We start from the raw sequence: 13,225 nt of genomic DNA, 5'->3' as shown, positions 1-13,225 counted from the left end.
AAATAGCCACAGAAGAACTGTGGCAACTTCTCCAAGATGCAGGAAATACTGACCTGCCGAGCTGTACCGAGGAGAACTGCTGCTGATTTAAAGGCAATGCATGGCCACACCAAATATTGATTCAATTTAGGTTTCCTCTGAACTTTGTATGAGGTGAATTGATCGATAAAAAGCATTTCTGAAAGCATTCTCACTACTTGTAATGCCTAAAACTTTTGTGCTGTAGTTACTGCAATATATTGTGGTCTGCTTTTTTTCTTAGCCTTGCAGCACTTCCTGGTTATGTATAAAAAGGACTTTATATGAGGTATATGTGTCTGATTGCGGTGTGGACAACTTAACCTGTCTTTTAGCCTAATAAAGAGTTATGTCAAATCTCTGTGGTGTTTTTATTAAATATAATGTACAGGTTACATGTGTTCAATGTGTTTTTTTGTATGTTTATAATGAGTTCAGACAGTGGATACTGTTCACGCCATCCTTAGACTGTTTTAGCTCTTAGTTGCTTAAGAAGTCATTCCAGTTTGTTCTTGGCTGAACTACCCTCAGTAAGGGACAGTGTGACAGACAATTTAAGTTCTACAAATAACAGAGTGTTTTATTGATATCACCATGACAACAATTTATCATGAATCATGCAGACTGAGTAGGCGTATCCTCTAAATTGCTGATTTTGTTTGCATAGGAAGTCAAGCAGAAAATGACTGAACCTCAGGGCGCAACCGCCTTTAGTAGATTATATCAGTGAAGACCCATAATGCTGTTTTGGCCTGTTGTTTTCTTATGTTCTTAGTTCATTGTTAGTATGTGAAAGCCTCATTTCTCAGATGTGTGTTGTATAGAAATATTGAAATTTTAGTTATTTTTACCACAACACACAAAGCTTGCTCACTCTTTTGACAGTTATTAATAGCAGACTTTGGTTTGAGGTTACACAGTTTTCCTGGAAACAGTTAATCATTAGGTCTCTATGTTTAAAAGGTACTGCCACAAGTGTGAGGAAACAGTCTCACCCATGTCAACTGAGCTCTGCTGGACTGTTAGATGATTTTTACTTTAGGTACAATACACTGTGTTATCAACACTGCTATTTCTGTGAGACTGTAAAAAAAGTCCAATCCAATTTCCCAATTTTTATTTTTCATTTGTTACATACAATATACAACTCTTCTCATACAATCATTGAGTTGGAATAAAAATTTCAAGATGCATACATAAGAAAACACAACGGCATCGAGCAAGTGTGAAATATCGTCGTCAAGTTTGATTTTCCTCTTCATGTGTCGTAAAGGGGAGGGGCGAGGTGCCACCCCCTTGCCACGAGGTTCAAAGAGAAAGCTGCTTGCCAGCAATTAAATACATGTCAAACAACAAATACATTCATCGTTACGAGAAAATTCTATTTTTGACAGCATTCGCTCGTATTGAAATGTTTAGGAGCAAGAATCTGTGTAGAAACGGTAAACGGATTACATTCAAGCAATGTGTTTAATCCTAGTCCTCCTCCTCCGGTGAAGAGTTTTAAATTCAAGTTTCAACAACATTCTTCTCTTGAGGCTTTTCAATATTCCTTTTGCAGACAGATTTTGGCAGTAGTGAGAATTGAAGACACTGGGTTTGTGTTTGTTCAACAGATATGCTTCTGAAAACTAACACTAGGTTTAAAGAGCAGTTTCTCCCAGTTATGAGGAACTAGTCAAACACTTCCAGCAGTGCAAGTGCACATTTATATTTCAATAAGTAATCCTACAAGGCAAAGCGAATAGTATTTAGACTTTATCCCAAAGAAGGATCAACGGTGCCCAAGAAAAAAACCCTAACAATTCTGGAGAGATCTGTGAAACCAGTCCTTTAGAATCCCAAACACCACTGGACCACAGATCTGGTAATTTGTGGTTTGCAAGTGCTTGTTCTTTGGCCATTAGACCCACTAAGAGACCTTGCAAGAGCCTTCAGTAGGTACTTTGGGTGGGTTAAAAAAAAAAATCTTTCTGCGTTCTAACAATAAACAAAACCCACCTCTGTGGAAAAGCCGATTATCCAATCAAGTTGCCATGGTAACCACAAACAGCCCCTCTGTCTCTAGGAGACACTGGTATGCCGATCTCGCCAGCTCACATACTTCTCTGCGAACTCTTTACAAAATGAGGCTCAATTTCTTCAGGAAACATTCTTCATCTTACTTTCTATCATCCATGTCTTCCTCTTGACAAATACAAGCAATTTCCAGTGTAACATTCTGGATTTTTTATCCCTCATTTCCACTCTTCCTCATTTCCTGGCTTCAGGACAAAAAGGAAACCGTTTCTGAAGTCTCTCCTCAACTCCCCTTCATCACTGTTCTCCGACTACCAAGAGGAGAAAAAGGGCCGTTTGCAGTGGAAAGTTTGCGTAAAGGCGTTGCCCAGCGTGACCACGCGTCCCTGCCCGCCTGAGCGGCTACGTTCCACCACCACCCGTGGCATCTGCACCAGCTGGATGGGACTCTTCCCATCCTTGAGTGCCTGGGTCAGGTTCAACACCTGGGGACAAACAGGATTCATGCATGAGACACAGAAACCGTGCAGTGCAAAAGAGAGGTAAGGTAACGGTTGCAGTTTCAAGTATTGATTACATTTAACTGCATGGGAAGATTTGTGTTTAACTCTTAGAAGTTCAGCAGATGTTGGAAATATTGTGTATCACTCACTGTGCATACACACAGAAAACTGGATCATTATGCAGATCAGGTATATATGCTTTAATGCTTTCAGTGTTCATTTACAATCAAACTGCTAGAAGCATTTTACATTACTACTTCATGTGCCCACTAAGCCTAACACAAAGAATGAACAAGGCTTAAGACACTGGCTGAAGAAAGAGTGGACAAAAAGTTAAAAGAAAGCAGGTTTAGAGGTGAGGCGGGATAGACACACAAGAAAGGTGATGCAGGGAGCAGACAGGGACAAAAGATGAGGAATTAGGTCAAGATGGGTGGTGATGAGGTTACAGAGCAAACAGTGGAGGTGACTAAAAGTGGGACATGGCAGAGAGAGAGAGAGAGAGAGAGAGCGAGAGAGCGAGAGAGAGAGAGAGATAGGATGTAAAAGGAAAGAGCCAGAAAGAACTGGACAGGACATAGAAGAGAAAGAGATAATGCAGAAAAACTGACTGAAACAACAAAGTCCAAACATTCAGTTTAGAAGAACAATAGGAAAACTCACCTGTCCCCTCATGACAGACATCTGTCTTTCAAACATGGTTTTGTCAAAGCCTTTATCCGTCTAAAAAGAGAGAAAATGACTCATGTTAGCATGTGTCCTGTGTCACTAATTCACTACTTTGCGGCCTGTATTATTACAATTTTTATTTTCTATAAATAAAAAAAGTTTCTGAGGTTGGCGTGTACCTTAAACATCTCATACAGGTCCTCACAGAGGTCCTGGACAAAGTTCATGTCAGAGAGACGGGACAACACTAGGTCTCTGGTCTCCTGGGAGAAGGCCACCTTAGCCTGGGGGAGCCATGCCCAGTGGAACGGGTCTGAAGGAAGGAGGCAGCACAACAGTACAGTTTGTTATAAGCTCTCACAACACACTGTAGGACAATAAGAGTAGTGGCCTTTGTCTACTGCTATAGTCCACATGCATCTGGTTATACAATGTTGTGTCTATGCTGTTTTGTTTTGGAAATATATGAATAAATAAATATGAAGCTATAGCCAGCAGCCAATTACCTTAGCATCACATTATGAATGGAAACAGCTACCCAGGCTCTGTTCAAAACGGTACAAAAATCTGTCCACCAACACTTCTAAAGCTAACTAATTAACATGTACTGTAACATCTCTCTCTTGTGTAAGTCATACAACAAAAACCCTAAATAAATACAGCCACATGTGCTACAGGATTAAAATAAATAACCAGTGTTTACAACATGATTACAGACAAGGCGGTGACAGAGACAGTCTGTAGCAAAAACAGCAGATGAATGATGTGGGGATGGAAAGAGACAAACATACAGGCTCTCCATTCGTCAGGGTGTTTAAAGGGGAAGGCCAGGCCGTTGTCGATGGCTGCGATCTTGGTGCAGGAGTCCGGACTGTTCTCTGGCCACTCTGCATCCTACAGCGAGAGGAAAGAGGGGATCAGAGAGGAGCCACCACAGATAACTGACTGAATGATTAATGACCAAAGACTCCACTAGTTATTGATCACTGTCCAAAAGGATGAGTAATTGGGGCAGATAGATGACTAGCTTTGCTCAGTTATCAATACGTGGCAAATAATGATTTATGATAGATAGTCTGAGAGTATTCTGGCAGCAAGGTCAGAGGGGCACTGGATTGTTCCAGACCTATAGTATCCAAGCCATTGTGTGTCTGTGTTGGCCTCTGTGTGTCATGCATTTTCAATGAGGGAGGGAGATATTCAAAATCATCCTGCCTGCAGATCTGGAATAACATGGGCTGTGTCCGAAGATGAAAATGTAACCGCACTCCAGCAACTATTTGCTTTTTGATTACTACCTATTGATTTAACCTCACCTTTTCTCCTTCTCCTTCTCCTGGCTTCTCATACTTTATCAACCAGTTGTCGTTCCCCCGATCTGAGGAGGAGGACAAAGAGGAAATGGAAATGAAGTGTTTGTAACATAAGATAATCCTTTATTAGTCCAACAAGTGGGACATTTTCAGTGTTACAGCAGCAAAGTGGGTAACAAAAATAGAAAGACTGTCAATAAACTACAATAATTAATAAGTAAGTAAACAAGCAATAAGAAAAATGTGTTTTAATGTTCATGTGGATTAGTCAAATTTAATTTAAATAAACATATGAATAAATTGCACACATTCTTTTTTTGTGGACCCAGCATCACATTTCTGCTTTCAATCCATTTTGAGAGAATATATTAGAGGATTATGGCAAAAATGTCTAAGTGGTGTAACCATAACAACTTTGTACCAAATAATTAAACTTGCTTCAAAATGCTAAATTCTCAATAAAACACCATATCAACTAGTTTGGCATGATCTTACATTATAACTTTTTATATTAAATAAAGGTAATGGAATACAATTGTTCTAAATATTACATTTAATCTGGGAAATCATGTCAATCAGGAACCATTTAGATTTTTTTAAATGAAGTAATTATTTGTATGAGTACACTTAAATACACTATAGGTGGATAACATATTTAATACTTATTCTTTTGTGGTTACACTTTTTGACATTTTCAGAAGCATTCAGTCTTACTTTTGGTCATTTCAAATGATTTAAAACCAACAAAATTCTATGTTGAATTTAACTCAACATGCTCTCGTACTTGTGTAACAGCCCACTGCAAACATTCTGGGTTGAGTTCAGTAAACACTGTTAAATGCCAGCAGACTCAGCCCTCACCTGTGTTTCTGATGACATAGTCCAGCACCACCAGCCTCTCAAACTGCCACTGCAGCTGCTTCCTGATGTTCTCAGGCAGAGGTTCCGCCTCGAAGCGCCGCAGCCAGTGGTCGGCTTCACGGTAACCCTCCACAAACAGCTGAAATGAGCCCACCTGGGAAGATACATCACACACACATAAACCACCACCACTGTACTGATTAATTTGATTGCATTGGTCATGTTGCGGTGTGGTGTGATTATGCAATATGTGAAATTTGGATGTTGAGGAGCTAAAAATGTCAGCGGTGTCTGACAGATGAAATAAGAAACCACATCCTCAAAACAAATTTGGCAACAACATTTTCACAACACATACTGTAAGATCTGCAAAGCTACAGAACATCATGAAGTCTGTCTCAGACGACAGATAGAGAGCAGCACCCTAAGCTGTTCTATATGTTTTTGATTGGCACTAGATAGGAGGAAGATTTCCGTTCGCTGTTTGAAAGATCCTGAAATAAAGAACGCAATTTTAAGCAGAGATGACATTTATGCTTCCTCTATCCTATTTATTTGACTGAATCTGTCTTTTCAGGCAACAGCGTGAAATGATTCCTTTTACTGTCCACTGCCGGGGGCTGCAGGAGATATTCTGAGGACTGCTTTCACTAAGATAATACAGCATTGCTAAAGACATTTTCCTCATAGTTATTAAAAAAACATGGCATTTTCCTTATCACACCATTTGTATGGCCCTCTGAATAACAGCCCATCTAAATCATACAATAACATTAACTTAAGCTCCTTTTACACAGTCTGTTGAATGCCCCTTTATTCAGCCTTGGTGTTCTGTACAAAAAGGTGCGGACATTGAGCGCTCCTCCAATAAGCCGGTTACAGAGTTAGTCACAGAGCCGGATCGATGTCTGTGTGAAAGAGACAGGGAGCAGACGCTGTTGTCTTACATGTCACGCGTCTGAATCCAGAATGTCAGAATGATATATAAAAGAAAACGTGAGACGACTTTATTTGCTTAAGTGTAAAAGAACAAAAGGGTGGATTTTCTTTACAGCTATAATACGGGATCTCTGTATGAAAAGAGATCAGATAAAAGCCAAAGGATATACCTGACTAGAATGAAACATCACAAGATAAGAGTTACGACAGGAAAATGTAATGACAGAAAAGCCAATGATCATAATAAAATGTGTGTATACAAAACGATGAAAAGCTTGTGACATTAGGTCAGTCTGTTACCTTGGGTGGCAGGCCCACTCTGTGGAATCGTCGTCCCACTTTGGGGACTTTTTCTAAGGCGTACTTCTTCCCTCTGGATTTGGCTCTGTCGATGGCGCTGTAATGGAATGTCTCACTGGCCAAAAACACCACCTGATAGAGAGGGATCAGTTCCAAACCGGTGACCACAGTGCAACAACTTACCATACAGTACCATATCATTCACTGATTCCATTTGACTACATTTACATCAGGTTTAGACATCAGTAGGAACTTAGGAACTTTGCACTGTAATCACGTGTGTCACCTTGGTTTTCGGCACCACTCCCAGGCCGAGCTTGGTATCAACCAGTGAGGCGGCGGCCTCTGAGAGGTAACCCTGGTTAGGCAGCAAGCAGCCTCGACCGAAACAACACGGACAGCAGAGCTAATGAGAGACACGAGGACATGCAGAGGTTAGGAGACTTGTGGCGCAGTGTTGCCACATCATCTTATATATTGCTTCAGTCTGTTTAGACCAGGCATGTCCAAACTATTCTGTAAAGGGCCGTGTGATCAACTGTCTGAAGACTGAGATCAGCTGATTAAATGAGTCAAGCCTTGTGTGCTCTTGCTTGGTTTGAAGGAAAACCTACAGCCACGTAGACCTTTATGGAAAAGTTTGGACACCTCTGGTTTAGACCAATTAAACATAAGACACAGTGTACCTTGTGAAAGTATTTGGTCCATTTTGGGTTCAGGTGACCGTAAGGCTCCTCTGACTTTGGCTTGAAAACACCAATGATTTTCTGTGGATGGAACAGAGAATGATAAGAGTGCCTAAAATGCATTTCGACATTCATGTGGCACATGGCAGACGACAGAAAGACACAGCAGACACTGACACAGAACAGAACTAGCACTTTTTAAATTTTATTTCATGAAACCTTTAAAGCAAGATGACGAGGGAACCACAGGCGAGTAAATATAAAGTTCTAAGCAGCAAACATAAAGTGACAGATGCTGCTAATGAGTGAGGGATCAATATGCTTTCCCTGCTGTGTACATTAAACATGTTAATGTGACGCTAATCATGCATGCTGCCTATCTGTTATTGATGCAATTACCGCCGCTTGAATTATTCAGCAAGTCTCTCCTTTAAATTCTTCTTAACGCCTCACCTCCTCTCAACATTACAGGGAACTTAAAGTACACTAAATCTTAGTCATTTATTTCAACTTTATTTCCTTCTCATTTGTCAGTCTCCTCACCCCTTTTGGGTCTTTGACAAAGTAGCTCCCGCTGGAACCCTGGGAAATCCTCTCTGGAAAGACGCCGTTCTCTATAGCTTGTTCAGCCCTTTGGATGATATCTGCAAACTCTGGGTCGTCGGGAAAATGGTTGAAGTCCCCGCTGTTGGTACCTAGAACAAAAATAGTTTCACATTAATATTCATATTTACATTGCAGGCAATCAAGAGCGCGCCGCTGTGAAATAGCAATTGCTTTTTCTTCAAGAGAGGAACAATGACGCGGCACTGAAAATGTGCCGTTAAATTAATGTCACGCAGTTAAAATGTGTCGGTAATACGCTTCTACGCACCCTCAAAGCCTCCTGACATTCTCAGATCGTTGGTATCACCGCTAAACAATTATGAGAACAGTCATAACTGAAACATATTGGTAATACTGCTGGCACCTTATCTACTTATTGCATGCTGACACATCAATGGCAAAATGCTAAAAGGATTAGAAATGGTAAAAAGCAGGAAAAAGTATCCAAATGTGAAAGCAGGAGTATCAGAGTTCATTCCTCACTGTTCAGTTGTCAACTGAAAGGAAAAACTGAATGTTTTCAAGCATTCACAAGTCATCTCGGTCAAGTAAAAAGAGGATATTTCTGTGTAAGATCAAACTATATGTACTGTATGTAGAAAATCAACTGAAATGATAAAAAAGTACATGTAGATTTCTGTGACTTTGAAGAATCTACAGGTCCATCTTTCCTTCTCCTGTCTCTCCTCTAAATACTTTAATGGGCACAATTTGTATGCGAGAGGCAGGCTGAGCCATCTATCCATCCTTTCTTTAAGCCTCCTGTACTGTGTGCTACAGGATCATGGGAGGCTGTTCCCAGCACACATTGGATGAGAGGCGAGGTTCAACATGGACTCATCTATTGCACACACACACTCACAAACACATTTACACCCACACACTGTTTCACCAAAATGTCTTTGGACTGTGGGAGGGGAAAAAAACATGCAAACTGCACACTGACAGGCTCCAGCTGGTCAGCGGATTTAAACCAGGTGCCTTCTAGCTAGTGAGGCAACAGCTGAGCGACTCCCTATGCCGCTTGTCAGAAAACGGCATTTTCTATATTGCCTTCTCAGATCTAGTCGTTCTCTGGGTGTGACTGCGCTCCGATGGATTTGAGGTGCTAATTATTTCTTTGGTGGAGGCCCTGATCATATGATATGACATGTTCTATCTCCTCCTCCTCGCATAAGGCGGAACAGTCAGCTGACAGCGAGGCTCCATATGTTCTCTATCAGTCACACTGGAGTCACAGTGGGATGTAAGACAGAGATGAAGGGACAGACACAGAGAAGAGAAGAGAGGGAGGGAGGAGTGGACAAAGGGAAGGGGAGGGCAGTTAATGTGTCATTTGTCAAAGAGATAATGAGAAACAAAGACAGCTTTACTGTTCATTTGCTTGAAGGGGGGGTTGGAGAGAGAAGCACATTTTTTTTTTTTTTTTTCTTTTTTAAAAAGGGGGGAGAAGACAATAAAGGGAATTTACATCACTGACTTTGGATGATTTACAAATGATACTTGGTCATGTGACACACCTTGATTGCATACATGAGAATATCTTAGCATAGGGAACAGTGTTTAGAGACCAACTCAAACTGAGGCTTTTATGCAGCAGCAGACCTTTTGGATGATTTATGCCTGCATTAATACTTCATTTCCATTCACCCAAAAACAACTCCAAACTATTAGCGCTGACGTCTCTCTAAAAGCCTCAAAGTTTGTGTAGGAGGTGCACCTCACTAAGGGGGAATTACAATGAAGTTTGAAGCTAAGGCTGCTCTTCTGTTTTGTTTTGTGCTCCACTTGGCGTTCCCTTAGCCTAGGTCATCCTAAAAAAAAAAAAAAGAAGATTTAATTCGTACCTTTACAAGGAGCCTAAAAGTAGAGCAAGACTAATCTGGGGAAACTTGCACCAGCGGGTCAGATCTTTGTGACACAAGACGAGATTGTCAGGCCTCCAGATGCCTTCGACGTCCATTAACTAACAGCAGTTTCGCAGAGAGATTCAAAACTCCTCGAACTGGATTTGGAGCATATTAAATGTGTGATCCCCTGGTTTCGTGTCCTCTTATCCAGTAAGCACAGCAAGCCATTTGCTGAAGATGTTACTTCCTGAGTAGGCCCCTATTCAGTCCAGGTTTTATAGCACACTGTGACACCCCTGAAGCTGGCAGCGTTCTAATTACCTTCACACCACCCTCCCATAAAACTAAATTTATTTAAAGTGTGGCTGTGAAGGTATCTGTGTGGTGGCCTATAAAAGCAGCCCCATTTGACTTAAATATGGAAATAATATGGTGTTAGCACAGACCTGCAGAAAGATTGTGATAAAGTCTTGTCTCTTTCTGTGGGTGTTATCTTCATCCTCCAACAGAAGAGATAATTCAGTGTGTTTATTCAGCTATCTCGCATGATGAGGGAGGCATGCTTTCTCTACACTGTACTGTTGATGAAAGTCTGATCTTATCACCGTGTAGTGTGACTGCAGGAGGCTTAAATGTCTCTCTCTCCTCATCTTTCTTTCCATTATTCTCGACCTGCAGACAGTGTGAGTGAAAGTTATCGCACGTGCATGCTCGCCCTCTCCCCAAAAAACATTCCTCCTTCTTCGTCATCAGCATGCAGAGTACAAGACCACGGGATGTTTGTGTGTGGCCGTATGCGTGTTTGCATGCTCACAGGCCTTATGCATATTTAACATCTGTCGCTCAGAGGCCCCGACCAGTTAATGGACCCGGCGGCAGAGCTCTTTCACAGCAGGGGGGGCTCGGCTCAATCAGGGCTCCAGAGACCAGCTGACCTGCAGTGCGTGCAGTGTGTGAGATGTCACAACACTGCGCTGCACTCTGAAAATGGCTAATTTCCGAAATTGGCCACACTGAAAAACTATTTCATATTCATGCTATTGCAATAGAATGAATGTGATTGTGCTTATCAATGGATTTCGTGTAAACTTCAATGAGATACGTACACACCTGCTTCTGCTCACAATGGACTCTGCTGAAAGAAGACTGCGAGCACAAGTGAACCCAAAGCTGAATGCAGGTTAGTGGGTTGGATGCATGTAAATTTTTACCACTGACCTGTTTAACCTCACATAGATTCAGGTAGACTTCAGCTGCCACAATTTGCAATGGAGATTTGCACGTCAGTTTATCTCATACAAAGAGATGCTGTACAGCGCAGTATGTGACCACTACTTCACGATGCACTGACCTGATAAAGAAAAACTGATGTTATTCTACACCTGAACACTATTATCCTAAAAGGGCCAGAGGAAATGGGATGCTGCCACGTGTGATTTTGGGCTAAGCACACCTACCTGTGGCCTAGATTTCTGGCCCTGATAGAACATGGTGGAACAATAGATCCCAACAAAGAAAGAGAGAGAAAGAGAGAGGCAGACCAATAAAGGTGAATACTGGAGGTGTTGCAGGGAATGAGGTGGGCGGTATGAGTGGGAGTAGTGTTAAAATCCAATTAGCAGCTAAGTCAGAATATGTGCCACCTCCATGGTGACTAGATCACCTTTTCTTTGTTCTCCCTATATCAGTTTTTTGTAGTTTAAAATACATGTGGTTGCTGGGAATATGTGAGAGTGAAAGCAGGTAAGCAATGCAGTAGCAGTAGAAAAGCTGAGGCTATGGTGGCAATATAGAGTCTGTACATACACTGAGAAAAACATCTGCTAAATATGAATTGGCATTAATACAAAAAAAAAAAAAATCAATCAATTACAAAAGTGTGACTAGTCATTTTTTACTATGACGGTCAGTTAACTGTACTCGTGGCTGGACTTTCATATAACATTGAGGTCACCATGTAATACTGCCAGCTCATATCATCCACATGGATGATAACATGCAGCTATTGCATCAGATCAGCTGACTGGTAACAAACACAGGAAGATTACACCTCAATGCAAACAAGCCATCTATAGTGTAACATGGATGTGTGGATAGTTTGAGCTGGCAGCTCAATAAGTTACTGCTTTTAACTTGTCATTATCCATCTTAACCTGTCATCATGCATTTTTTTAACCTGTCATTATCCCATTTGGTTGCCAAAATATAGTCCAGGAACCACCAGGGGCCCCTTAAGGGTGTCCCATTAGGATCCACAGTGAAATAGTTATTTGAGTAATATATTCTTGAGAATGTTTTGACCACGTTGCACTCTTATCTCTACTGTTACACCTCATCAATCGCTATTAAACAACCATGAAACATGTTGTGTAGTCTAGCTCAGGACACATCCTTGTTGAGCATATCCTGACCTGCCCTGTGTATTCATCCGCGCGTACTTACTGTAATCAGATCTCGACTTCCTTGATCCAAAAAACAAAACAATTTACCTGGTGAGGCCAAGGTGTCTTTATCTGACGACGAGCTGTGTCTGTTCCGCCTGCTCCGCTTCTCTCGACCACTCCGCGGAGACGACGAGCTTCCTGCTATGCACGGCAGCAACAGCGCCTCTTCGCCGGAGCCGTCCGTCTCCAGCTCGGTCAAGACGCTTTCACAAGAGTCCGAAATACGAACGGCCGCTCCGGGGTTCGCCGCAAGTCCCAACCCAAGCCCGTTCCTGTCAAATAATACATTTGGAGGGTCCACCGAGCGAAAGTTAGACTCCGACGGAGGCACCGCTGTGGCTACGGTGTCCAGCTCGGGCTCGCCGGCTTCTGTCTCTGTCGGGTCGCATTCTGACATCATTGTTGCTCAAATTTTAATAATATACCATTAAGTGTACATACGGTTACTTCTTATCCGCTCGGAGCTGTCAGTCTTCCATTTTGAAATAGACCCAGTGCTTTACCGAGAGCATATTAACCCATAGAAATCATTTGAAAGCAGCTGCTCTCGTTCAGCGACATGTCCACATCATAATCCGTCAAGCTCGTCTGCTTTGCTTCCTATGTAGCTCACTGCGCATGCGCATGCAGAGAAGGAACACCGTTGGCTAAAGTTGCCTTCAGGTGCTTCTTGTGAAGTCCGACCTCCCGGAGCTTTTAAAACAGCAGGGGAAAAAAATGATGTCTAACACTTTTTTTATTATTAAATTAAAAAAAAAATCATCCCACTTTACAAACGGCCAACAGTCACAAGTTAGGCGAAAGCTAATGTCGCCTGTAAACCAAATATTAGCTTTACTACTGGATTTGAAACCAGTTTGGGCTTTTCTATTGCGTTGCCTTCTCGCCTCTTTTAAGTTTACCCTGTAAACAATGCATGACGCGATGTAAAGATTGTACTTTATAACCTTAGCTAAACACAGTCTTCAGGGCTGTTAGTCACACAGAGAGAGAGAGCTTCAACATAATTCAACAAAT

General features: G+C 41.7%; 1 protein-coding gene across 1 annotated transcript; it reads right to left on the bottom strand.

Moving 5' to 3' along the window:
- Positions 1-1,120: 1,120 nt before the first annotated feature.
- On the bottom strand, positions 1,121-12,790 carry pi4k2b (phosphatidylinositol 4-kinase type 2 beta). Its single transcript, XM_053334870.1, has 11 exons — positions 12,254-12,790; positions 7,852-8,003; positions 7,309-7,389; positions 6,909-7,028; positions 6,623-6,754; positions 5,384-5,537; positions 4,526-4,587; positions 4,001-4,103; positions 3,389-3,522; positions 3,204-3,263; positions 1,121-2,522 (listed from the first exon to the last, which is right to left on the bottom strand). The coding sequence occupies exons 1-11, from the start codon at positions 12,606-12,608 to the stop codon at positions 2,349-2,351; spliced, it is 1,527 nt and encodes a 508-aa protein (XP_053190845.1). The 5' UTR covers positions 12,609-12,790; the 3' UTR covers positions 1,121-2,348.
- Positions 12,791-13,225: the final 435 nt, after the last annotated feature.

Source organism: Scomber japonicus, chromosome 2, assembly GCF_027409825.1.
Source record: "Scomber japonicus isolate fScoJap1 chromosome 2, fScoJap1.pri, whole genome shotgun sequence".
Taxonomy (NCBI): domain Eukaryota; kingdom Metazoa; phylum Chordata; class Actinopteri; order Scombriformes; family Scombridae; genus Scomber; species Scomber japonicus.
Note: the sequence above shows the minus strand (reverse complement) of the source record. Positions and strands in the feature narration are given on the sequence as shown.